The sequence below is a fragment of the Coffea arabica genome, chromosome 4c (assembly GCF_036785885.1).
Source record: "Coffea arabica cultivar ET-39 chromosome 4c, Coffea Arabica ET-39 HiFi, whole genome shotgun sequence".
NCBI lineage: Eukaryota > Viridiplantae > Streptophyta > Magnoliopsida > Gentianales > Rubiaceae > Coffea > Coffea arabica.
Window position 1 is genome coordinate 44,344,446 of NC_092316.1, and position 24,312 is coordinate 44,368,757.

A 24,312-nucleotide genomic window follows, 5' to 3' on the forward strand; every position below is an offset into this window, starting at 1 on the left:
AATAGAAAATAAAAACTATTGTTAGAAAGTGTCAATGTAAGTGAGGCAAATTACAACAGTAGCATGAGCCAAGTAGAATTATTAACAATGGCTCGCAAAATCAAAGAATTGGAGAGGAAATTTTATTAATTTAGAATCCACATTTATACATAGAATTCCTAAATTCTTAGTAGTGGAATTTGGAAGATTTTGAACAACAATTGGACAAGACAAAATATGGCCTCTTTAAGAAAAATGCCACAATAAATAAAAAATATAAAATATGCTAAAATATGTGTTTTTGAATTATTTCTTTCACTTACAAGGTCCATTATTTTACATGATTACTAAGAAATTTCTATCATTTGTCACAAAAAATAACAACTCTCAAGCAATGTTTGCATGAATAGAATGGAAATGACTTTAATGGAAAAATAAGTAAATCAAAGTGGAGAAAATCATTTTTAACTTTCTTGTTGGGATTACATATACAAAGAAAAGGAAAAAAAATAAATATGTTGGAAAAGCAGGAAAGTATAGATTATGTATAGTTACACGTTATCCATAACTTAATAAAATCTAATTGTAAACATATTTTAAAAATTTATCCCTTTTTATTTCATGTATGTTCGTATTCATCTTGTTATTCTTATGAAAAAATTTTGAAATAATAATATCTCAATAGGAATTTTAATCTCTTTTAGGGGGAAGAAATTACAAGAACTATTAAAATTTAGAAATAGAATTTTAAAATGTTAACAATTATCATTACAAAACTTGGTATTCAAGATTTTCAAATTTTTTTACATTCCAAATTATGGTAGTACAAGTGACTCAATTATTTCTTTCCATATAACTATGTAAAATTTCCTAAGTTGTAGGGGTAATAAAGTCATTTGACCATCCATGAGGTAAGCATTCAATCCCAATTGACTGACAGCAGAGCTAAGTGATATTTTAAAATCTTGGAGGAGGGCAATGAAATTGTCAGGAACCTTAGGGGAGATTTTTGAAATTATCCCATTTTTAAAAGGCAAGGAATTTATATTATAACGACATCTTGTATTGGTTTATTCTTTTTTTTTTTGGGGGGGGCCAAAATGACAAATGTAAAAGTAAATAAGAAAAGATTAAAATATCAAATGTAAGATGGACTATGAAAATGAGAAACGAAGAAAAATAAAAAGATTGGAATAAATGGTAAATGGAATATGATAGTAGTTTTATTACATTAGAAAATGTACAAAATATAACTGTGAACAATAGTAGGAAGTCCAAAAGTAATCTCCATTCACTAATCAACCTTAGTTCTTTTACACTAATCAACCATCTCCATTCAATATAAGTCTTTTTTACACTAATTAATAATCTCCATTCAAATTTTAATTATTCTCTTTCTATGTCATACTACCAAACCTACTATTTTCTATATAAAAAACTTTTACACTAATAATTAAGAAATTAGAACAAGCAAAAACCTAAATATCAGCTAGAACTATCAATAGGCTAGTTAGTGCTCATTATAATTATGAAAAATTGTCATCAATTTAGCCAAAGACACAACATCCGTGTACTTCTTCTTTAATTTGGCCGGTTAAACAGCTTAAAATGTTAATGATATAAAGTCGTGATTAAATTTCTTAGATAATCAAAAACCAGATGGTTAATTAAACATTACGGTCATTTTAATAAAATTGAACTCCTTTCCTACTTAGTCCACTAGGTTTCGATTTTACAGGTTAATATAGATAAACCTATTTATTATAAAGCATCAATTATCAATAAATCAAGGTCCTTTATTGGATCAATCCCTGTTGGTTGCAACCTTTGGAGCATTCATTACCAATCTTATCATCTTATGACACTATATATTTCACTCCCAAGAACAAAGGATATAATATATAGTTCTAACTCTTAGTCATAGCATATAGATGCATTAACATGATCGTATTTGATTATGACCATGTTCACCTTTCAAAAAAGGAGAACGCCTGTGATATGAGCATTAGGCCACGAAACATTTGATGTAGTAATTAGTAGTGAAAAGCCAAATAGCCATCTTATGATTGATTTTCAAACTATTGGTTTATTTTTGATATAATCTTGTACAATTTCCAATTTTTTTATCATCATTAGAAAGTTTTAGAGTTTGTTTGGATTGCTATTTTTAAAGTTTTTTTTAGACAAATATATTGCAACGATTTGATGTATGTGAAATAAAAAAGTGATTAGGAAATGAGTTCACGAAAAATGTAAAAATTTTTTGGGAGGAAAATAACTTTCCAACAAGGGCTTAGGTTGTAGCACATCTGTAAAGGAGGCGAACGCAATTGCAGATGCACTGGCTGGACTACCGAGTATGGAGCACAGTTTTTTTTTATTCCCTAGCACAATTACCATATCATATCCAATCTCTATCAGTCTTAGACATAACCACTTATGCAGCAATTTGACGTGTCCATGTAAGAGAGTAGTACTCCTTGTTTACAACTTTTTCTTCTGTACCAGTTATTTCTTTTTTTGAGTAACCATTAATAACAATCAGGAGTGGTGTCCTTTCCCCCTGTACGGGGTTTGCCAAAAAAAAAGAAAAAACAAGGGCTTAGGTTATTAAAAATAACTTGCAATATTTTCAAGAAATAAAGAAGAAAAAGAATAGCTTGTAAATATTTTTTCATGAAAATTTTAAAATATCATGTCCTATTTAGGTTAGGGATGGTTCATAGGTACCGATTGATGTTTAATACCACAAAAATTCAAATCGGAGGTTTTCAAATTTTGTTTTTGATGAACCAACTACATAAGGCGTTCTCACTGACGGTCATACCATTCCCATCTCCTTGTTACGTTCGGGAAGGGGTAGTCAAATTCTATAACGTGGCTCAAAAAAAATAATAAAATAAAATAAAACACGATCTATAATGTGCATTTGTTTAAGCGCTCCTAATTTGCTTCAACTTTTTCGAAGCTAAGCAAGGAGGGTAATTATGGTTATGAATAACCACTAATTAATTATTTGTTTATATATTTTATTTTAATAAATTTTCTAAATATTTACTATTACAATATAAAATTAATTCTCTTGAAAATGATTTCAAATATGATAAAAAATTTGGCACAAATTTCTTTTATTAGTTGCACATATATTGATGTGTGTGTTTTAAATACTAATTATAATAAACTACGCTAAAAAAAAAAAACTACTCAAAAAATCCCATCTAGTACAATATAAACAATTCCCCAAAATTTCTCATTATAGCATTTCTTATATTTTAATTTTCCCTCGTGTCAAATTGAGGTCAAAGTCAAATGAAAAGTCAAAGATCATGACAGCTTCCACGTGGCATCCGTTGTTTTGCTTTATTATGTGCCCCAAAAGAGGTAACGCCAACCATTTTCTCACATGTACTTACAGCCCATTGATTATTATAGGTGCACCACCAGTTCCTCTGTGAATTTGCGAAAATCACCCTATGCCTATAACAGCCAACAGCTTTGAATAACGCACAAATCTCAGCGGCACTTGGCGTAATTAGTTTAAAAATCGGAGCCCTTTTTAGTCCATCCGATGTACTTCTATTTTCGGACCGCCCGGTCTCCATAATTTCCGAACCCTAGCTTTACTCTTTTAAGTCAAGTCAACAAATTTGCTCCCCGTAACCCTCTTTTTCGATCTCTTCTTCTCTCTCCTTTTCTCGTCCAAATTTCGCCTCGATTTTCTCTCTCAATCTACAATTCGACATCCGATTCTTCCGATTCTCGTTCTCCTCTGTCGATTGATACCTCTTTTAGCCTCAGCCACTGAAAATTCGAGATCTAGGGTTAGGGTTTCAGATTTCTTTAAACTTCGTCAGATCTATTTAGTTTTTCTGTTTTCTTTGTAAATTAACAAAATTTCATCCGGGTTCTCTTTTCTACTCTGATTTCATCCTTCTCTGTTGATAAAAATTTGATCTTTTCTTTCGTGCAATTTTCCCTAAAAGCAAGTAAATAGTTATTTTTTATTGAATTTATAAAACTATTTCTTCTGTTCGATTCACAAGATCTTTGAAATTCATTTCTGGAATTTGTTGGAAAAGTTGTTTATGTCGGTGGGTTGCTCTTTAATTTGTAAAAATTGTCGAAAAAATTTTGGGGATATAGGGTTAGGGTTTCGATTTATTTATTCTTTTTTTTTTTAATCTTGGTTTTGGAAAATCATTTTGGCGAAATTGAAGATCTCATTTTGAAGTTATAGAAAAAATCAGCTGATTGATTGATTCTGGTTTAAAATCTACAAGATCTGCTATTTCATTCGAGGAAGCAAGTTTTTTTCACTGTTAAGGTAAATGAATCTTTTTTCATTTTCTTCTTCTGACAATTCTGGGAATGATTTTTTTTAAGACTTTTTTTTAGTTATCCTGAGAATGAGTTTTGTTTTTTATTAATTAATGTTCAGAAAATGATTTGGGCACTCCTTTTGTGCAATAAATACCTGCCATCTGTCGGCTTTAATCTAGCTGAGGTTTATTTGCCACGTGTTCAGATGCTGTTACTCATTTATCCCAAAAAATAAACAAAAAAAGACGGTGCTCGCAAATCATTGGCTCAATTGTACCATCCATGCTGGATCAAAACAACTTAACTAATTGCGAGAGCTTTCAAACTACTAAATTCTTGATGACATATGTACAGATTGGAAGGCTAGTCAAGTGGTCTTATCTTTTATAATTTTCCTAGTAAATGATCTTAATTCAACCATGGACTAGTCTTAATTGTCACACTATATATTGCTCAGCATAAGTGGGCTGCCTGCTGTTGTGAGAATTAGATTTTGGAACTTGTTTGAGAGTGATTGTGGATGCTGGTGTCATTATCCTTGTAAAAACATGCTTAATAATTGTTTTGACTTATTATTAAAGTGTTTGGTGAAAATTTCTCGATTATGTGGCAAATTTACTAAAATTTTTTGAAAAAACTGATATGTGTGAAACCGTCTCTGACTTCTTGCCGGAAAAAGGCTAAGAGAGCAATGGCTGGAAGGAGGCTTGCACGTGTCATGTTATTTCATGAAATGGATGGTTTTGTCGATCTGAAATTTTGGGTAGTAGGACGTCTTCTTGCATCTGAGCATTTTGGTTGTTGCGTATGATCATGTTTCATGGTGTTGTGGAGTTAGTACAGAGCATAGGATGTTTTTGGATTTGGTGCATTGGTGCAGTAACCATGACGTGAAACGAACTCATTTTTTCACCCAACTTTATGGATGATGGAAATTGAATTACTTCTCAGTTTGTCCTTTTTAGCTGTTGTGTTTGTTGCAGTGCCGCTTGTGAGACTCATAGTACTAATTTTCATTTGTGATTGGCACATGCAATCTTTCCTTTTCTTTCACTGAATCAAAGTCTGCTATATGGTTTTCAACTGCCTTTATTATATATTTCAAGCTCAAATTGCCCTTTACGGTACATTTTCCTTGAGAAATATGTCAAGCTTCTTGCCTTTATTGTGCCCTTATTGTGCTAAATGGAGCTGTGGGTCTTTGTTTCTTGATCTACCTCTTCTATGCCAGTGAATGCCCTTTTGCTTTAGTTATTCTACTTTTTTCTTGTGCATAGTAGTTTACATTGTTTCAACTCCTTTTGCAGTTAAATATGGTACAAAAACGACCACTTAGTGAGGAGTTATATGAGGCCTTGTCTAAGCAACCGAAGCTTCTGGAGCCAAGTGACAAGAGGGTGTCAGTTTTAGAGTTCCCTGATGGAAATATCCCTCCAAAGCTTCATATTTTAGGTGCGAAGAAGTCTCTATCAACGTTTGAAGATGCTTGATGTAGGGGACTGCTTGTATCACTGTATTATTGTCTAGAACCAAATGAGAGTAGTTTATCTGCTTCTGAACTAAAGCTTCTCAGCAGTTTTCCATATTATTGAAAATCTGCATTGAATGTCTTGGTTCTTTGTGGCCTTTTTTGCACATAGCTACTTGTATAGAAGATAGTGATTGATAAAGTTCTTCTGGCCAAAATGTTTTTGGCTAATTTATGCCTTGGTTTAACAAGAAACCTGCATGGCATTGGACATTAGTTCAGAGCTTTTACTCTATGAATTTCTTCTGTCTCTGTGGGTTGAGCTCTTATTCTTCTACTTAAGAATGGACCCACTAAGGAGAGTTCAGTACTGTTTTCTGAAGCTAAATTCTTACTTCTATCTGTTTTAGATGCTTGCTAATATTTGTACGATATTTATGCTTATCTTTCAGTACTTTTATGTTTTTTACCAGTCTTAATATGTGGGTAGGTGAAGATGGGGCTGCTTGCGATAAAAAGAAAGGTGAAAGGGATGAAAGTCTTGTAGACAGCAATCTTGCTGAATTCCAAAGTTATGTTGAGAAAGAAATAGATAGAAGTCTGGCTTGCTCCATTTCCAACTCTTCCTGGGCTACAAGCACTACCTGTGAAGAAGATGTCAGGTCGGAGGCACCTTGCATATTGCTGTCTCCAGACCATTATAATCTTGACTTTCCAGCAAGGACCATTTTTCATACCGGAGATATTTATTCTTCTCTTTTGGAATATCCTCCTCGGAAATTGGTCCCCATTGGCAGTGGTTTTCAAGCAGAAATACCTGAATGGTGTGGGTGTGATGATGAAAAGTTGTCCAGTTCATCAGGAGATGCTTTTGAAGTCTTCAACCGTTCATCCCAATCTCTCATGTCAGATATTGGTAATCATTTAGACCATGAGAGGCAATTTTCTGGTTCTTGTCTAGTTCCCATGCCTAGATCAGACATGTCTGAAGACACTGTGGAGAAACTTGGAGATGGAAGAATTGATTGTTCCTGTGATGATGTGGGATCCGTTAGATGTGTTCGGCAACACATCACTGAAGCACGAGAAAAACTCAGGAAAACCCTTGGCCAGGAGGCTTTTGTCAAGTTGGGTTTTTTGGAAGTGGGAGAGGTAGTGGCTGAAAAATGGAGCGAGGAGGAAGAGGAAATATTTACTGAGGTTGTATTTTCCCATCCTGCATCACTGGGGAGGAACTTTTGGAACCATTTAGCTATTGAATTTCCTTCTAGGACCAAGAAGGAAATAGTTAGCTATTATTTTAATGTCTTTATGTTACGAAGACGTGCTGAACAGAACAGAATTGATGTGTTGAGTATTGACAGCGACAATGATGAATGGGAAGGAACTAATGTTTCTGCTGATGAAGTAATAGAAAAAATAAATGGGTATGATGACTCTCTGGTTGAATCACCTGCCGAGGAAGATGATCATAATGAGATCTTTGAAGACAATCTCTGTGAATACAAGGATGACATCAATGCTGAGGAAGCTTCAGAAGATAATATAAGGCTGAACCTGGATGGCAGTAAGTGTGTCAGTAAAGAGTCAGACATGTGTCCGATTGACATGCCTGATAACTGCAGTTCAGATCAAGCGCATCAGCCACTTGACCAAGTCCTTTCTGACATAAGTGGAAATCAAAATACAAAACATATAACTAGCGACCTTAGTAGTATGAGCAGCAGTACTGGTAATGAACTTTTTTTAGAGCCATGTAGTTCCAAAGAATGGGATGTTGGTTGTTTGACCTGCCCCAAGGATGAAGATTTTCTTCCGACGTCCAGTGTGATTGAAGAAGTCTTCGGTGCTGGAGCTTGGAATTCACGAGACTAGAGATGGCTAGGACAGCTTGGAGTTGACATCCCAGTGTGCAGAGGTGATCAATACCTAAAGAACAGCTGCTGGAAGTGTATATACTGCTCCACAGATAGATTTAGTAGATATCTTGTTTCAGAAAGCTATGCGCATAGACAAAAGCACAAAATCTGATAGAGACTTTAGAGGAAAGGCCACATGGCCATGTGCCTTTCAAGGTTGTAATTTTGACATTGTCTAATAAATAATTCATTACCAGGCAGTTATGCCACTTGAAATTTTGAGTTGTACAAGACGAGTTGAAACTTAGTATAATGCTCAGCTAACTCCTCTTGTTCAACATGACTGGGGAAACATCACTCATAGGATCATGAAGTTATTCAATTGAACAAAGTGAACCGCTTGTATGTTTGCAGAGAGCGAATTTGCAAGCACTGATCTACACAGTGCAGAGCAAGTTTAACAGTTCCAACCGGAAATTTAAGTGCAAAAGCTGGGTATTTGGTCATCACCTTAGTATTAAACGCACAAATACGAGTGCTAGAAAAACGTGGTTTGGTATTCATGTGCATGTAATTTTTACACCTGATAATATGCATCTCAGATTGCTGCAAATTTGCCACCAGATTTTGGTTACATCATCTGCCAACTTTTTCAGAGTAAGAGTGCCAATTTGACACTAGATTCTGGTTACGTTACCTGTCAAATGCATCTAGACAAAGAGTGGTACAAACTTACACTTGGTCATAAGGATCGATGTTTGCTGGATTGGAAGGGTTTACAAACTTTTTGTGCAAATACGGAGCTGCACCAAAGAATAAGTTATTCTAGACGTGGGCTTAATGCCATCTATCATTTTCATTTGAAATGAAAGTGCGTAAGACTCGCACTTCATGTTCCTGCTAGCCATTTAAAAGATGCTTTTATTACCGGAGTAGCAATATACATATGCATGTATCACTTCCCCACAACTTTTCCCTATTCAAAGAATCAGAGAAGAAGCAAGGCTATAATTGCAACCCCTACATGTCCTATGTGCACTAGAAAGAAAAGTATCATTCAAACTACTGCTATATATGTAGTGTGACTCAAATATCATATCCAAGTACGATACAACCACTATTTTTCACAACAGATATGTCAAGTTGTACATCAGTATTAGGCTCACACATATAATTTAGTCACCCTAGTTCTCTTAGGAAAACTTTAAGGTCTCACATTATCATATTTTTTTGGATTAGAAGATGGAGATCCACGGTCCTTTGCATGCTGATTGACTCACTGTTGATCAATCAAATAGATCATAATGAGTCCTGATTACGCATATGATCAGGTGCTTTGCGTTGATAACACTTAACTTAATAGCTAATAGCTTATGAGTAATCATTTTCGTGCAGGATCACTTTCCACATTGAAAGTCATTGAAGAAGATTTCAGATATTTTAATGGTCAACTACCAAGTTGTTGATGTAATACTGAAAGCTGCAGCATGTATAGTTTTAGACTGAGTTGTTCATTTATAGTCACTGAAAAACACTTTTTTTAATATACTATACCATATATTCACTAACGTCAACTCCACCCCACCTTCCTCTTCCTGACAGGAGCGGTAACAAAAGAAACAAGAGGAGAAGAAAAGTAGTCTTATCTCCCACAAATTAATTCTTTACTAGATCTCTAAAGCTTCAATCAACTCTACGAGCGAGCGAGAAATCTTTAATTGCATTTTAATCTTTGGAGGTGGGAGGACAAGAGGGAAAAGAAAAGTAGGCAATTTTTTTATTAAACTTCATTTTAAGATGATGGATAAGGAGCATATATCCACTAGGACCTCAATTTTCCACTTAATAATGACATAGTGAGCTAATTAATTATCATTAGCAAGTTGACTTTCAAATTGTGATTTTGTCAATTGAAATCTATGCCTTAATTCTGGCCAAAATAAGGAAGTGACAGTCATCTAGTAAAAGATTTTTCATTCCAACAGCCACATGGCTTTGTGCAAAGAATGCAAGCAGCTGGTAAAGGGGCATTTCTTGCTTAGCTAGCTGAAAGAGCAACTAAATAAACTAAGTGAAGAGGGATAGTGCAAGGGTGCTCAGCTCATCTAAACCACTTCATCAGCATCCATATGATCCATCCCGGAGACTAGGTGAAGAATGGAGCCCACATCAGAAATTTCTCTATTATTCAAAATACAAAATGTTTTTCTGCATTTTTATGGTCTCTATTGAGTGTTCCCTAAGCATTGCAGGTGAGGACTAGTTGCTCACTAACACATGCCCCATTATTACCAGTTTAAAGCAACACATGCACCTTTATGATTAGGCTTTTATATAAAGACACAATGGTGCGTATCTACTTGTTATGGTAAATGTTTATCTATAGCTATACAAGTATGGGAAAAGACATATTCTTGACTTGCATTTACAATTGGTCTAGCTAGTATATATATTTGTGTGGTGAAAAATGATAAAGGTATTCCATTAGCATAACAGATAGATACATGAGACCTTGTTTTTGTCAATTTTCTTCGTGTAAGATGTCAAGAGTTCAAATATTGACTACTCTTTAAAATAAATCATAGAAAAAACATAAAACATGTACATGTAATTACACAAAGTATGAGAGTCTTGAGACTAATTTAGAGGACCGTTAAATACATTTTATGTATTTTTTTTCTATTTCTTGTGAATTCATCGTACTAACTTGCCCTTATAATTTCTCCAACTTGATGAAAATTAACAATCAATCAGACTTGTCTCAACTTAGATCTGCAATTAAGCAGGGAATCCTTCCCCACCCTCCCTCAACCACCAAGACAAATATTTATGACATGATTAAAACTTGACATGCCTATGATTAATGGGCTTTCTTATGTTCTAATCCTTTTATATGGGGACTGGTATAATCTAGGTCATGGTGAAACAGCAAAGCAGTGACAGGCACTTGCTTGTGAGGCATTGCGTGTCTCTTCTATTTTGTTTCCTCAGTCTCATTCATCTACGCCACCTGGGCTGAAATGAGAGCACACACAGACTTCTGTTAGATCTTGCTTCGACTTGGGATAAAAGGATGTGTTAGAACAACAAACAAAATCAATCAACACTTTCATTGTTTGAATAATTTCAGCTTAATTACCATTTTCTCTTGAGTTTAAAAATTTACGAAGAGGATAAGTTACCACATTTTAAAGTCAGGGTGAATTAGCCTACTAAGAATTTAGAGCAAATGGTGAAAAAAAATCAGTAATGTATTTAGAATTCTTATTTTGGTTACTAAACTTTTTGCTTAGCATAAATAGTCAGCTAACTAATAGAAAAGGTATAATTTTTGGTCACTCAACTAATAAAAACTTTCACTTTTAATTATTCAACTGATGAAAACATATACCTTTTAGTCATAAAAAAAGCATATCCCAATTGGTTGAATGAGTATTTTGGTTAAACAAACAACTTAATATTGATGGATGTAGTCAAATAAACAATGCTTTGTATAGAATTACTAATGCAAACATGAATTCGTTTTCTTGCCACGGCAAAGATCTACTACCGGCATAATTTACCATAATTATATTAAAATCACACTACTTAGTAAGGTTCTCAAATTTAATTTGTTTGGCATAGAAAGGATAAAAGAGGGTAAAAAGTGCTATAGTCAGTTGGCCGAGCTGACACAAGAATGGAGGAGGAAAGAAGAAGAAAAATAATGGTCTAGTGGTCTGATTAATTGGTTTTTCTGGATTAGCTAGCTAGCAGTAAAAGAGTTGATTAATTGGTTAAGATAGCTATCTAGTTATTCACACCCAACCCTGGTGGCCATGGGGTTAGGTTACAGAGGGAGGGTGAAAAAATAGGGGAGAAAGCTTGACCAAAGCATAAAGCCAAAGTAGAGCATCTTATCTTAGTCTTAATAATGTTACCAGGGATGGGAGAAGACAAGGAGTGGCCAAACTTTCCTTGGAAGGTGTCTGCTTGTCAATTTTGAGCATCACTTTTAGGAAAAACTATACACTTCACTCACAAGTGAAGTCACTTCTGCCAATTGGATGTGCTACACAAATAAACAAGTGTAGATGAGCATTTTTAATATCAGCTTGAAGATGCAATTTTTCAGCTGGCTATGACTATTAATAGTAGAAAACTGAATTTGTGGATGTAGATGTCCTAGAGAGTGGTCCTTGGTCCTTACCTCCTCTAGTTAGTTTAGGTGGATGATACAAAAATTGAGTTGTACCGTATAGTAAAATACTCTAGCACTATGAAGCTAGCGGGAGATTCTATGCCAAAGCTTTTGCACCTTTGCCAAACTCCGCCCATCTATATATGTGTAATGAGGATTCAAGGAGATACAATTAAATCAGAGCATCTTTTTGTGAATTAGAGATTTTGAGTTCGAGTTTAGCATAAACCCTATGTATTCGACTTGTCCAAGCAGGAGAAAAATAGTAATAACAATCAAAGAGTTCCCTTTTCTGCATTTGCACAAAAACAAGTACAAAAGCCAAAAAAGGGGATACACTTGATACCCTAGTATTGGTGTAACCACTTCATGAGAAGTGGTTGGGCAACTCTCTAATTTAACCAAATGGATATAGTGAATTTCAAAGAAGGGTCTAGTGTATCAAGATTTGGTGATATATAGCTTCAGCAACAGACTTTAAATTATGTATTGTTTGTTGCTTTTGGCTTTGCAGTGTAACTTAATAAATGGGCTGTCAGGATTCCCTATAGAGCCATAAAAGATTTTTCACCCAGATATTTCTGTATCTTTAGAAGTGGAAGCTTCAAGCAACATGTGAAGTTGCCATCTCCCCATTCCTGTCTTCTTGTTGCTTCAGCTGCTGGCCTGCTCTCCTAACTTTTATTTTTATCCGCTTTTCACCATATATTCTTGTGCAAAAAATATATTACTTCGTCTTTGAAATGAATCTTGAAAATTCTAACAATACCCTTAGTTCATTATGTAGGGTATGTTGTAACACAAGTCACAAGCTACAACAGGTTAAAAAAACTCACAATTGTGTACAAAGAATCTCAAGAAGGTAAAAAACTCACTAGCTACAACAGGTTAAAAAACTCACAATTGTGTACAAAGAATCTAGTGTAGATTGCTTTACCACTGGCCAATTTCTGCCCCAAATCCAAGCATGTATATATATATATATGTTGATCCTCTAATTTACTCAGTCAATTCTATTCTTCTTTCTTCTTGCTCCCATCTACTTAGCCCATGTTATAGTACAAGAAAGGCTAGAATCTTGGAAATTTTGTCCAATTTGTAAGATTCTTTAGCTAATCACAAGGTAGTAGTGAATTATAGTGCATGTATCTTTACCGGCCAAATGGGTGGGGGGAGGGCTTACATAATGTGCTTGCACATGTAGACTACATAAAAGAATTGACTCTTAAAAAGCTTATTAAGTGCTGCTGCTTCCTAGTAATTACTTCCTAATTCCTATGTGCTTCTCTTCATTAAAACAACCAAATATAAAACAACTCTTCCTAGACAACTTACAGCTAAACTTTGAGAAATTGCCGGCTGAAAGAGGCACAACAACTAAAGGGATATCCATTTTTCATAGCCAAGATTTAATTAACTATTTGTTGCTAATGAGACATTCACGTTTCGGTTACTGCAATGAAGGCCGGCACTGATTGTGAACTCAAGGCCGGTCACTCATTTTGCTCATGCTCTAGTAGCTTTTTCTTGCTGGCAATCAAGTGACAAGTTTATACCGACCATGGACTAAAATCCAAAATTAGTCATACCTATTTGTTATTAAAAATTGTTTAACTCCAGTTCCAAATTATTTTGTACTACACATCATTGGAATTGGGGAGTTTGAGCTTGAGCTCGACTTAGTTTGGGTTGCGATTCTTAGAAAAAAAAAAAAAAATATTTCTGCTTTATTTTATTTTAGCACCTTCTTTCATAAGACGTATGTGAAATAAAATTGATGACCCCCAAAAAAAAAGATCAATGCTCACGTTTTGCTTCACTCACTTGAAATGGTTATTTGGTTTGATTGATTAAAACTAGGAATGTTCCAAAAGAAAGGATGTTTGAGCTTATTGTGATGAGAACATGGAGTTTGGAGAGATGCGTGGGGAAAAAAATTGATGTTAAAAGTGCCACTATTACATGCTTCAGCGTTGGTCTTGGCGGTAGAAGCAATTACAAGAATATGTCTTTATATGGCTGTACATACACAAGGCTTAATTCTTAATTTTATATGGCTGTACATACACAAGGCTTAATTCTTAATTTCAAGTTCAGACCAAACTCCTATTCCTCCGTCCCAATTATTTTATCATGTTCCAGGAAATTAATATTTTAAAAATAGTTGTGTGATTGTGATATTTGTGCTTCTCTTCCGAATCTTATGGTAACATGCATATGATTAAAGGGAGATTATATTTAAAAGAGAGATTGAAAAATTTTTTGACTTTCCCAACATGACAAATATTTTAAAACATTTCAAAATGGAAAATATAACGCCTTCAACGGAAGGAGAAACAAAAATGTGCCAACACTTAGAATCAACGTGGTAACCGAAGAAAGCTGTAGCTGCAGGCATATTGTACCACTACTCCAAATGCCAACTTGAATTTAATTGACTGGAAGTCCCTTCAAAAATCAAATTGAATAATTCAACTTTTGACTAATCAGGTAACAATTAATATTAGTACATAGTTAAATTGCAACATACAAATTAAGAAATCTTAACCCATAAAAAATGTACAGTAGGACATCTAGTATAATGTATGGTCCAACTAATACATACATTAGTAAACTTGTAAACTAGGACATCATAAAGATATAATTGCATTCCTAACTGCCAAGTTTTGCAGGTCAAAATTCTTTTAATGAATTACCAAAGGAGTACTAATTAGCTAACCTTATGGCCATCCTTTTAATGAATTATCAAGGAGTATTAATTTACTAAGCTCATGGCCATCACTTCCCCAAAAGCTTGAATAGACTATGCAGGAGAAATAACATGGCCTGGTCCAATTGGCTAGTGAAGTAAGCGGCAGTAAATGCAACCCCTTGGAAGGGGACCTGCCAACATTGTGGATCTTTACATTGTACTTTTATCGGGATTGGGATTAATACGGTTATGTTTCAAAATGGTTTCGATTATGATGTTGTATCTATTTCGATATTTTGTGTACAATAACACAATAACTTTTTATTGGATAAAAAGTTAACGTACAAAAATAAAATATTTCATAAATTTAGATATATCAATTTACTCCATCCGTTCCATTTTGATAGTTTTGTTTTTATTTGTCATCCGTTTCAAATTATAGTCCACTTTTCAATTAAAAAATATAATTAATTGTAACTTTTATAAAATACCCTTATTTAACGTATTTTGCTATCAACAAGTAGAACCTACCTTATTCATTAATTGCTTTGATTTATACCTTGACTGGTACAACTTTTTATAGTATCGTTGTGGTAATTAATGTAAAGGTATAGTAATTAGTCATATCCCTGATATCAATGTAAGCGTATTTTAGGAAAATAGTATATCAGATTTACTCTTCGAATAAATTTAGATAATTTTTGTTAAACTGTGTGAAAAAAAAAAATCAATGCTATCAAAGTGTGACGGAAGGAATAGTATAATTATACACCAAATATTGTGTTAAGTAAATAAATCGAACTGAATTGCACACAGCACAATCGTACTTGCTCAAAATCCAACGGCACAGATTATATTATAAATAATCAGAGAAGGAAAACAAACAAAAGAATAACGGCCAGAGAGTGGAACCTTTTATCACTTGGAGTCTTGGGCTTCCTTATTAGCAAGACAAAGGAAAGAATAGTTAGAAAGCAGTTAAGTCTCTTAGTTTAAAATTGGGAGCTTTCTCAGCCATAGGGATCTCCAATTGGACAAAATTTCAACCATTGGATATTTGTAGGCGTAGAATTCTCAGTTGAGTACACGTGCTGCTATCTCTATCTATCTCTTCTTTACCTCTTTTTATCTTTGCCTCCATGCATGGATTTGTCCTCCAAATATAGTCTGTGTTTATTCCTATGTAAGAAAGACAGAGTATAAACTACTCTCTTTCAATTCTTTCTTTTGCCTGGTTGGATTGCTAGTTCATTGCCATCATTGGCAACAAGGTTAGCAACTTAGCATAGCCCTTCTCTTCATATTTTTTGATGTTTTTTAATATTTAATTTTTTTGCTTCAAATACTATTATTCAACTAACCAATTGAGCTACTACTACTAGTGCTGGAGAGAGACTTCACTACCACTACATATTCGCCAGCTATTTCCTAACTCTTCTGCTCATCAGATCTTGTTATTGACCAAAAATTCTTTTCTTCTTCGATCAGTTCAAGATTGGAGAAGATATTGAAACTCAACCCCACTTGAATTGTCAGCTCAGATTTCAATTTCTAGCTTTGTTTCTTGATCTGTTTGCTCTGTTTGATTAAAAGCCATTGATCAGTTGTTGTTCAGTACAATGAGATCAAAGCTGTAGCTTCTTTTTTTTTTTGTGGTTGTTTTCCAGATTGAGTATTATCAGCGATTCTTATTGTTTGTCTGATCTGATTCTTTTTCATTGAGCTTTAATCCAATTCGATGGAAGAAGATCAAGAAGTGAAGCATGTGTGCAAGTTTTGTAACAAAAGCTTCCCTTGTGGTAGATCTTTAGGGGGTCATATGAGGTCCCATCTGATCAATATTCCAGCTGAATCCAACGAGAAGCATGGCAAGAAAAGGTTGCCATCTTTCAAGACTGGTAATCGAGATGATTCCTCTAAAGAAGCTCAAAATGGTTACAGCCTTCGAGAGAATCCCAAGAAAACAAGTAAATTTGCTGCAAATTCAAGTGAAGATACTTCACTTGATAGCAAAGTCTGCAAGGAATGTGGCAAATGTTTTCCATCTTGGAAAGCCTTGTTTGGTCACATGAAGTGCCACTCTGATAAAGTATTATCAAATAACAGTGCCAGTGTGGAGGACGATTCTTGGAACAGTGCTGCTGCTAATCAAAAGCTGGTCATGGATAGCCAATCTGATAATGAAGCAGCAGCTCCAATTCGAAAGCAGAGATCAAGAACAATCAAAAGGTACAAAGCTACTAAAAATATTAATACTGCTCCTTTAACAATTGCACAACCTTCACCCTGCGTAACTGAGAATCATGAGCAAGAACAACAAGAAGAGGTTGCTATGAGTTTGATAATGCTTTCGAGGGATGCGAGTAACTGGGGTGGTCTGAAATCGGTTGGTGGGGGTGAGTCCTCTGATTATAATTCTGAGTTCTTAGAAGCTCGATCATCAAATCAAAATAAGCAAGATTGTAAAACTGAGAGCAAGATTTTAAAGTCCTCTAGTCTTGACTCTAAGATGAAGTCCAAGATTAAGCAACCAGAACCAAGTAAAGCTTCTGGAATGTCGAGAAAAGAGTTCAGAGTGAAGAGTTCAGAAGTTTCAACTGATGCTTTTCTTGGAGATGTCTTTATTAAAAAGAATAAAGTGGAGGAGGGTGCTGAACTCCAGCAGTCTAAAGTTGAATTGCCAAAGAATCAGTCTGAATCAGAATCCAAGAAGCAGAATTTGAGCAAAAGAAGGTGCATCGCTTTGCATGATGATCCAGAATTGAGTGCAGATTACTCAATAACGAAACTGGCTTGTGGTGTTTCTGATTCTGAGTTGCTGTATCTGGGTTCTGATAGGAAAAGCAAATTTGAGTGTACTACTTGTAACAAGGCCTTCCATTCCTATCAGGCTTTAGGTGGTCACAGGGCTAGCCACAAGAGGATGAAAGGCTGTTTGGGTTCGAAAATTGATAGCAGTGAAAACAGCACTGAAACTGAAATCTCCCCAAATCAAACTGCTGACAGCAAACTGAGGATCAAATGCTACAGCAAGGATATTGATACCACCACCGATGGTTCCAAAGAAAAGGTCGAAATGACAGATTATGGGTCCAAGGAGATCAAGACTGTTCATACAGATTATGGATTTAAGAAAGACAAAAGCCATGAATGCCCAATATGCTTCAAACTTTTCCCATCAGGTCAAGCCTTAGGTGGTCACAAGAGGGCACACTTGGCTGCTGAGGCCAAAAGCAATCAAGGAATTGTAATTCAGAAGCAAATTCCTGAAATCAGAGACTTCCTGGATCTCAACTTGCCTGCTCCTGCTGAAGAAGAGGGCAGTGACCAAGTCTACTTCAGCCCTTGGTGGATTGCAAGCAACCACAAGCCTGAGCCACTGGTGGGGATGCTCTAACTGACCATCCTGCTTTCTAGCCTTAATTCAAGTGTACAGATTCATTAATTCATTTCACAATTGAAATGTCCACAGCAGTAACTATTATTCCATTGGGCTAATTTATTAGCCACTTAGTAGCCCCTATTCCATCTCACTAGTCAGTTAATCACAACCCTTGATTTTCTGCTTCATTATTTACATGATTCTTTACTTGTTTGGCAGAAAAATAACCTTTTTGTTTCCTTGGCTTCTGAAACATGTACACCTCATTATTCATGTTAATGGATATTATGATGCAACAATCCTTTTCTTGAATTTCATTCTTTCGTTTACACTACTTGAGCTGTAGTACTTCTTTTGAAGAGTAAAATACTCATCTGGGGGGCAATAATTCTTACTTGGGAATGAAGGAAAATCAGTGAGGTGTTGAAAAATTTCGACATGTATCTAAAAGTGATGAGATGAGGAGATAAAGAAGAAATTTTAATAATGTACACGGAAACAGCAAGTGAGTTCATGGTGGTTGTTCAGTCACCTACCATAAAACATCACAACCATCTCATTGCACAATCTTTTCATTAATTCTTTACCATGTTGTCAATTTATCTTGAATCCCATATGGGATGTTTCTTCATAATTCAAGAGGAGACAAGTGGATTGAAGCACACATAAAAGTATGTTTTTCTAAGGATTCACCAATAATAATAATAAAAGGCATAGAATACCAATACACTATCTTGTTCTACATGGAGGATGCCAAACGCGTCAAGTTATAAGATCTCTAATAACCTAAAGTAAACAAAATGGTTCAAGTAATCAAGTCTTTCTAGTACTCTCCTCTTAATTATGTCCACGTTACTCTGAATACTTCAACTGATGTTGCATAAATCTACCATAAACTAAAGGGAAGAAAAGTAGTTGTAGCTAGCATGGCAACAGAAAAAAAAATTTTTTTTGAACTGCCATATTTCTTGATATTATTGCATATAGAATAGAGCAGAAGAAGAAGAAGATTGATGTAGTCTGACTTCAACGTATTAAAATAAAGCTAATGTGATGAAGTAAGCTACATTGGGATTGTTTTTTGAATTAGAAAAAAAAGAGAAGTAGGCCTCCTCTTTTTCACTATTTTGTAACGTCTTGGAATAAATAATTGATGCAAATAAGTTAATATGGTTTTCTGATTAACTTTTTTTTTTTTATAAACTAGAGAAAAGGCAATTGGGAATACTAAATTCTAGTTTTCCGAAGCCGGAGGATGTCCATAAGAGTAGATTTTAAAGTAATGCACAAAGTAACAAGAGGATATTCAGTAAAGAATGCTTGAATTGAAAATTTCTATCTTAGACCGAGTTTTATGCCATCCAACCAAAATAAAAGAACCACATGGAACATGCAAGTTGAAGGGGCTAGGCTATCTCTGTTACATGAGAGAGAACTTCCCTCCAATATACCCTAATAAAATTAATTTAAAAATTATTTTTGAAAATTAATACCATTTAGTATGTTTGATCACTTGGATTAGTTATACATAAAATTTCATGTGAAATTGCCTAACTTTTGAAAATTTTATTGCAATTCTGGCCCATTTTTTATTGTTCAAATAGTTCACAGATATTGATCGAATATTAAATTTTCTCAAAAGAATAACAATATTTAGTAGTTTGATCTAGAGATCAAAAGAAAAGCAACGACATGGTTGGATGATTTTATAAATTGTTGTAATTTAAATATAAATAAATGGGTAGAATCCCAAAACTCTAAGTTGAAACATGAGACTTATAGAACTTTAACAGTTTCGTGAATAAAAGCATAACATCGAATAAGAATCGAGTTTTCTTTTTAACTTTTCGAGTATTGGTAACACTTGTTATACCTATCTTTCAAAACTTTAAGAATGAAAGTAAAAAATAAAAGAAAGGATTATTGCACACATATTATGGAAAAAAATCAAAAAAGCATAAAAAATAGAGAAGCAACAAGAGGAGAAAGAAAGGACCGGGGGGGGGGGGGGGTAAAAATAATGCATGACTATTTTGACAAATAATATTTGGGAGGCATGGATCAGATCGTGACAACTTCAATCACGCGCAATAAATGAAAATGCAAGAAATGCCTTGTAATTGGGCCTTCGCCAGATCTAATCTGGGCAAGTTGACTTGGGATCGGTTCACCTGATCACCTCCCTTAGTCAACCGGACCTATATGTTAATTGTGAAAATCAATTGGCAATAAATTGTTGATTTGGGCAAGGAATTTTAGTCCTTTTTTTGGGATTTTTTTTTATGCTCTACCAATGTAGAGATTTTTTTTTAATATTGACAGGTATAAATGCATATCACATATATAATAAGTGAATTTTTAAATTTGAATGGAGATTATGTAGCTTGTATTCAGTCCTGCTAGTGTAATGAAATTCTTACACTAAAGGTGTACAAGAAAATAATTCCTTTTTTTTGTCGGAAAATTTTTGGTCCTTTTTTTTTTCTCAGATAAAATGCTACTTCTACAATTAGACGTTACGAATTGATGAAGCCAGTCGTGTCATTTAAGAACTTTCAATCTGGGCTGACATGGCATGCGAAGTGGTAATGGTACAGTTCAATAATCTTGTAACAGAAAATCTTATCGTTGTCTCTGGGCCTCTAGGCTAAGGCCCAAGTATTTCCAAGCCATCAAGTTTAAATGGTCGGCCATCAGTGGATTCAAAACAGATTATGATCTTTATGTACACATTTTGAGAGCAAGATTTGTAAAATCGGGATCCTAAGTAGGATCGATTTTAGTTTCACAGGATCGGATCGTAGAATCGTAAGATCCTATCAAAAGCTCTTAATTGCAATTAAAGGTTGCAATTCTTTGATAAATTATAAATATACCACAAATATTTTTATTTATTTGCAAAATGGAGCTTCGTATTTCACAAATTTACAAAAAAAATTGTAGGATCGTACGATCCTACCGATCCTACAATCCTACGATCCTACACGATCCTACACGATCCTGCACGATCCTGCTACGATTCTATGCGATCCTGCAAAAATTAATATGATTTGCGACTCTGCATACGATCCGGATCGATTTTGATTATCCGGATCGTAGGATCGTACGATCCTACGATCCGGATCGCGATTTTGACAACTATGTTTGAGAGTAGATGATTCGAATAAGGTGCTGATAGGGTTAAAACTTAAAACCTATGTTTTCAAAACCGAACCGGGTATCGACTCAGTCGGGATCAATGGGTTCAATCGGATTCGATCGGGGTTGAACCGGATGATGTCATAAATAAAAATTATTTAAAAATTAAAATATGATATGTAAAATACCTAATAACATGTTAATATTAATAAAGGTATATTCATATATATATGATGTTTTAAATATATTTGACAAGAAAATACAAAGAAATTAGAACAATCAAGTAGCAATTTATATTATTTAATGAGCATTAACAAGTTTAGAATTAAAATTATGGACTTAATTGAAAAATAATACCAAACTTTACGAAAATGTTTATAAAGTATGAAATATTTGGATTATATTAATAATTTTTAACAACCTTGAGGTCAAAACATAATACTAAAAATATTTTGACTTTTCAAAAAATAGTAAAAAAAAAAAAAGAGAGTGAAGTGGTTCCAAAGCCTGCAATTGGTGCCAACCTCGGCAGATAAAAGAGAGTTGTAAGTTAAATGGAGAAGTCGAGGTTGATATGGAGTGTGAAGAGATTATGGACAACAGACCATCGACCTTGGGGCCCATTTTGCTGGAAGATGAGAAAGGAGTGTCCTAATAGTCTATGGCTTCTGATAAGATGATTCTGCAAGTTTGTCCTTTTTGGACTTCCACTTTTAGTCTTTGCTCTGTACCTAGCCCGAAACTCCCCAACCAAACCAAGCGAAGGGGCTTGCAAATGACTTGCCCGGTTCTTATTTTTCTGGTCAAATTGGGTCAAATCCGGTTTTTGACCTGATTTGATCGAGTTTTTATTTTTTCGGTTTTTAAGGTCAATTCAGACTGGACAACTGACCGGTTCCCGATTTGACCGGTCGGATCGACCGGTCCGGTCAGAGTTTAAAAACAGAGCTTAAAACCACTAAGCCTCCTAAGATTTAGTGTTATTTGCACTCGCCCTTAAGATTTGGTGTTATTTTTGTCGCGCTTTTCCCTCTTGACCAACGGCTAACACTAATGGTTTAACAAAGAAACATTAATGACTTCAAAGTAATAATAAGTAATAAAAAATTACTTGAAAAGAAGATCCGATATTTTTTTAGCATGTCTTTAAAAATAGGATCCAACCATTTGAAAAAATTACATGCCCATGGAATCTATTGTAAAATTTAAAATAAAACCATTTCATGTAAAAACAAAATCATAATATAATTACCAAAAAAAGACTATCATGTAATCTTAATAACAAAAAAAATTCTATTCAAATTTTCAGTTGTCCATGACCTGTATATGATAGATGTTTTACTACATTTGTATTTGTAACGCTCTGAAAGAATGAGTGTGAGAACTCGAAAATTTTTATATATTTTCGAGATATTATTTTGTTTTCTTGTCTATAATTTTATGTCTTTCTTCAATATATTAATTTCTTATACATTTTTATAAGGGAATATAGTTTTCAAATCATTTTCTTGATACAAGTTAGTCCACGTTAAGTTTGAAGTGTATTATCGACGTGGGACCCGCTAGTGCGGTAAATGCGTTATATTTTGGCAACTTGTTGGAGTTTGTATTAAATGATCTTATTTTACAAGGTGCTAAGAGAGAATTAGAAGTTACCTATATGGATTAGTATGGAGAGACAAGAAAATAAGATTAAAGCTTAGAGGTGCCAAGTGTCACAAAACCATTAGATGTTGAATTTGACCAAGACTTTTCTAACTTTACTAAAAGCAATTTTGACTCAATTTTTCTCCCATTTTTCTTGTCATGGCCGGTTGTTAAGAGGAGCAAAATAAGAGAGAAAAACTTCATTTTCTACTCCACTTGTTAGCTTCAATCTTGAGTTTTAACCAACCAAATCACAAACCACACCATACAAGTGATCATTAGGGAAGGTTAAAGGTGTTGGTGGAGTTATTTTGGAGGACGAAAGATTAAGCTCCTACCTTTCTTGTGGTTTTAAGGTATTTTGCCTAGAACATCCTCTTTACTTCAATTAATTGCTAATTAGTGGTTTAAAGTTGTAGTTTTGGTAATTTATGAGCATATTTCATGGTTGGAAGTAGTATTATGGAAAATTTCCAGATTAGGGTTTCATTGAACCTCATTCTTCCCGACACTGTTTGGATAGGATGGAGGCCGAATTAGCCTTGGATTAAAACATGAAAGTTGTAGAGAATGATGTTTTATAGTTGCCTGAAAAATTTTAACTCAATCGGAGTAACGTAGCCTGTGAAAAGACCAAAATACCCCTGCTGCCCTGTTTCTGTCCGAAGCTGATAATCAGCTTCTGTAATTGGTTAGTTTGAATGGGAATACTACTGATTTGGTTGTTGATATCTTCTTAAGAATTATATCTTTGTATCTTAGCTTTCAGATGGCTTTGGAATCACTTGAATTGGAGTTGTATGTGCTGAGATATGATCGAATGAATCAGGACTGCCACAGTAAACTCCGAACTGGAAAATCTGGGGTTGTTTTGGTAAATTTGACCTAGATACATTGTAAACTGGACTGAGTGGCCTTCTTCAACATTGTAGCCCTTTCTTTTAGCTTCAAAATGGTGTATATTTCACATCCATCTGTTAATCGTAGCGCTGGTTGTGTCCAATATACTAAACGACGTCAAAACTATTTTTGGATTTTAGGGCTTAACTTTCATTTCCGGTCATTTTCCTAGCTACATTTTGTACTTGAATGACTTTGAACCTATTGAACGGCTATTGAAATGAGATGATTTTATGTATGACTTTGGGGCTTTATTGTGATTGAGTTGAGTTGAGATGTGATTTGTAATGTCTTGTAGGATGGAAAATAAGGAATTTAAAGGGAAGTGTTGTCCAATCTTTGAGAACGTTTAATCGCTGTGAGTTTGGGTTAATTATTGGTAGAATGAAGAGCTTGGACTTGATCGAGGAATTGTCTATGATGGATGAGAATTAAGAGCCCTAGTTGGTGAGTGACCCTAAACTGTTTCCAAAGTTACTTACGAAGTGTTTCTTGCATTATTTACTCGTTTACATATCATGTGTGCCGGCATGTGAGTCCATGAAATGATTTGGCTTAAATGAGTTCTTGGGGAGTCTTGTGCTGAACACCAACGTCTCCTCTACTATTTACCTGGAGCCAACGTCTCCACCACTTTCGTGAGTTTGTGACATGATCTGGAGCACCAACGTTGCTCCCTCTTACTGTTCAACGTTAACGTTAAAAGATCTTTTTGAGCGTTGGGTGTTTAAGTACAATGATTTCACT

General features: G+C 34.6%; 2 protein-coding genes across 4 annotated transcripts; both read left to right on the forward strand.

The window, feature by feature from the left end:
- The first annotated feature begins 3,494 nt into the window (after positions 1-3,494).
- Positions 3,495-7,902, forward strand: LOC113740212 (uncharacterized). 3 transcript variants are annotated; one of them, XM_027267745.2, is made up of 3 exons: positions 3,495-4,303; positions 5,607-5,751; positions 6,258-7,902. In XM_027267745.2, the coding sequence occupies exons 2-3, from the start codon at positions 5,613-5,615 to the stop codon at positions 7,640-7,642; spliced, it is 1,524 nt and encodes a 507-aa protein (XP_027123546.1). In that variant the 5' UTR covers positions 3,495-4,303; positions 5,607-5,612; the 3' UTR covers positions 7,643-7,902. The 3 variants fall into 3 exon arrangements, with proteins under 3 accessions (XP_027123546.1, XP_027123548.1, XP_027123549.1); XM_027267747.2 differs by lacking the exon at positions 3,495-4,303 and adding an exon at positions 4,316-4,661; XM_027267748.2 differs by lacking the exon at positions 3,495-4,303 and having other exon boundaries at positions 5,614-5,751; positions 6,241-7,902.
- Positions 7,903-15,574: 7,672 nt separating this feature from the next.
- Positions 15,575-18,192, forward strand: LOC113739452 (uncharacterized). The gene has a single exon (XM_027266671.2). The coding sequence runs from the start codon at positions 16,237-16,239 to the stop codon at positions 17,893-17,895; it is 1,659 nt and encodes a 552-aa protein (XP_027122472.1). The 5' UTR covers positions 15,575-16,236; the 3' UTR covers positions 17,896-18,192.
- The last annotated feature ends 6,120 nt before the right edge of the window (positions 18,193-24,312 follow it).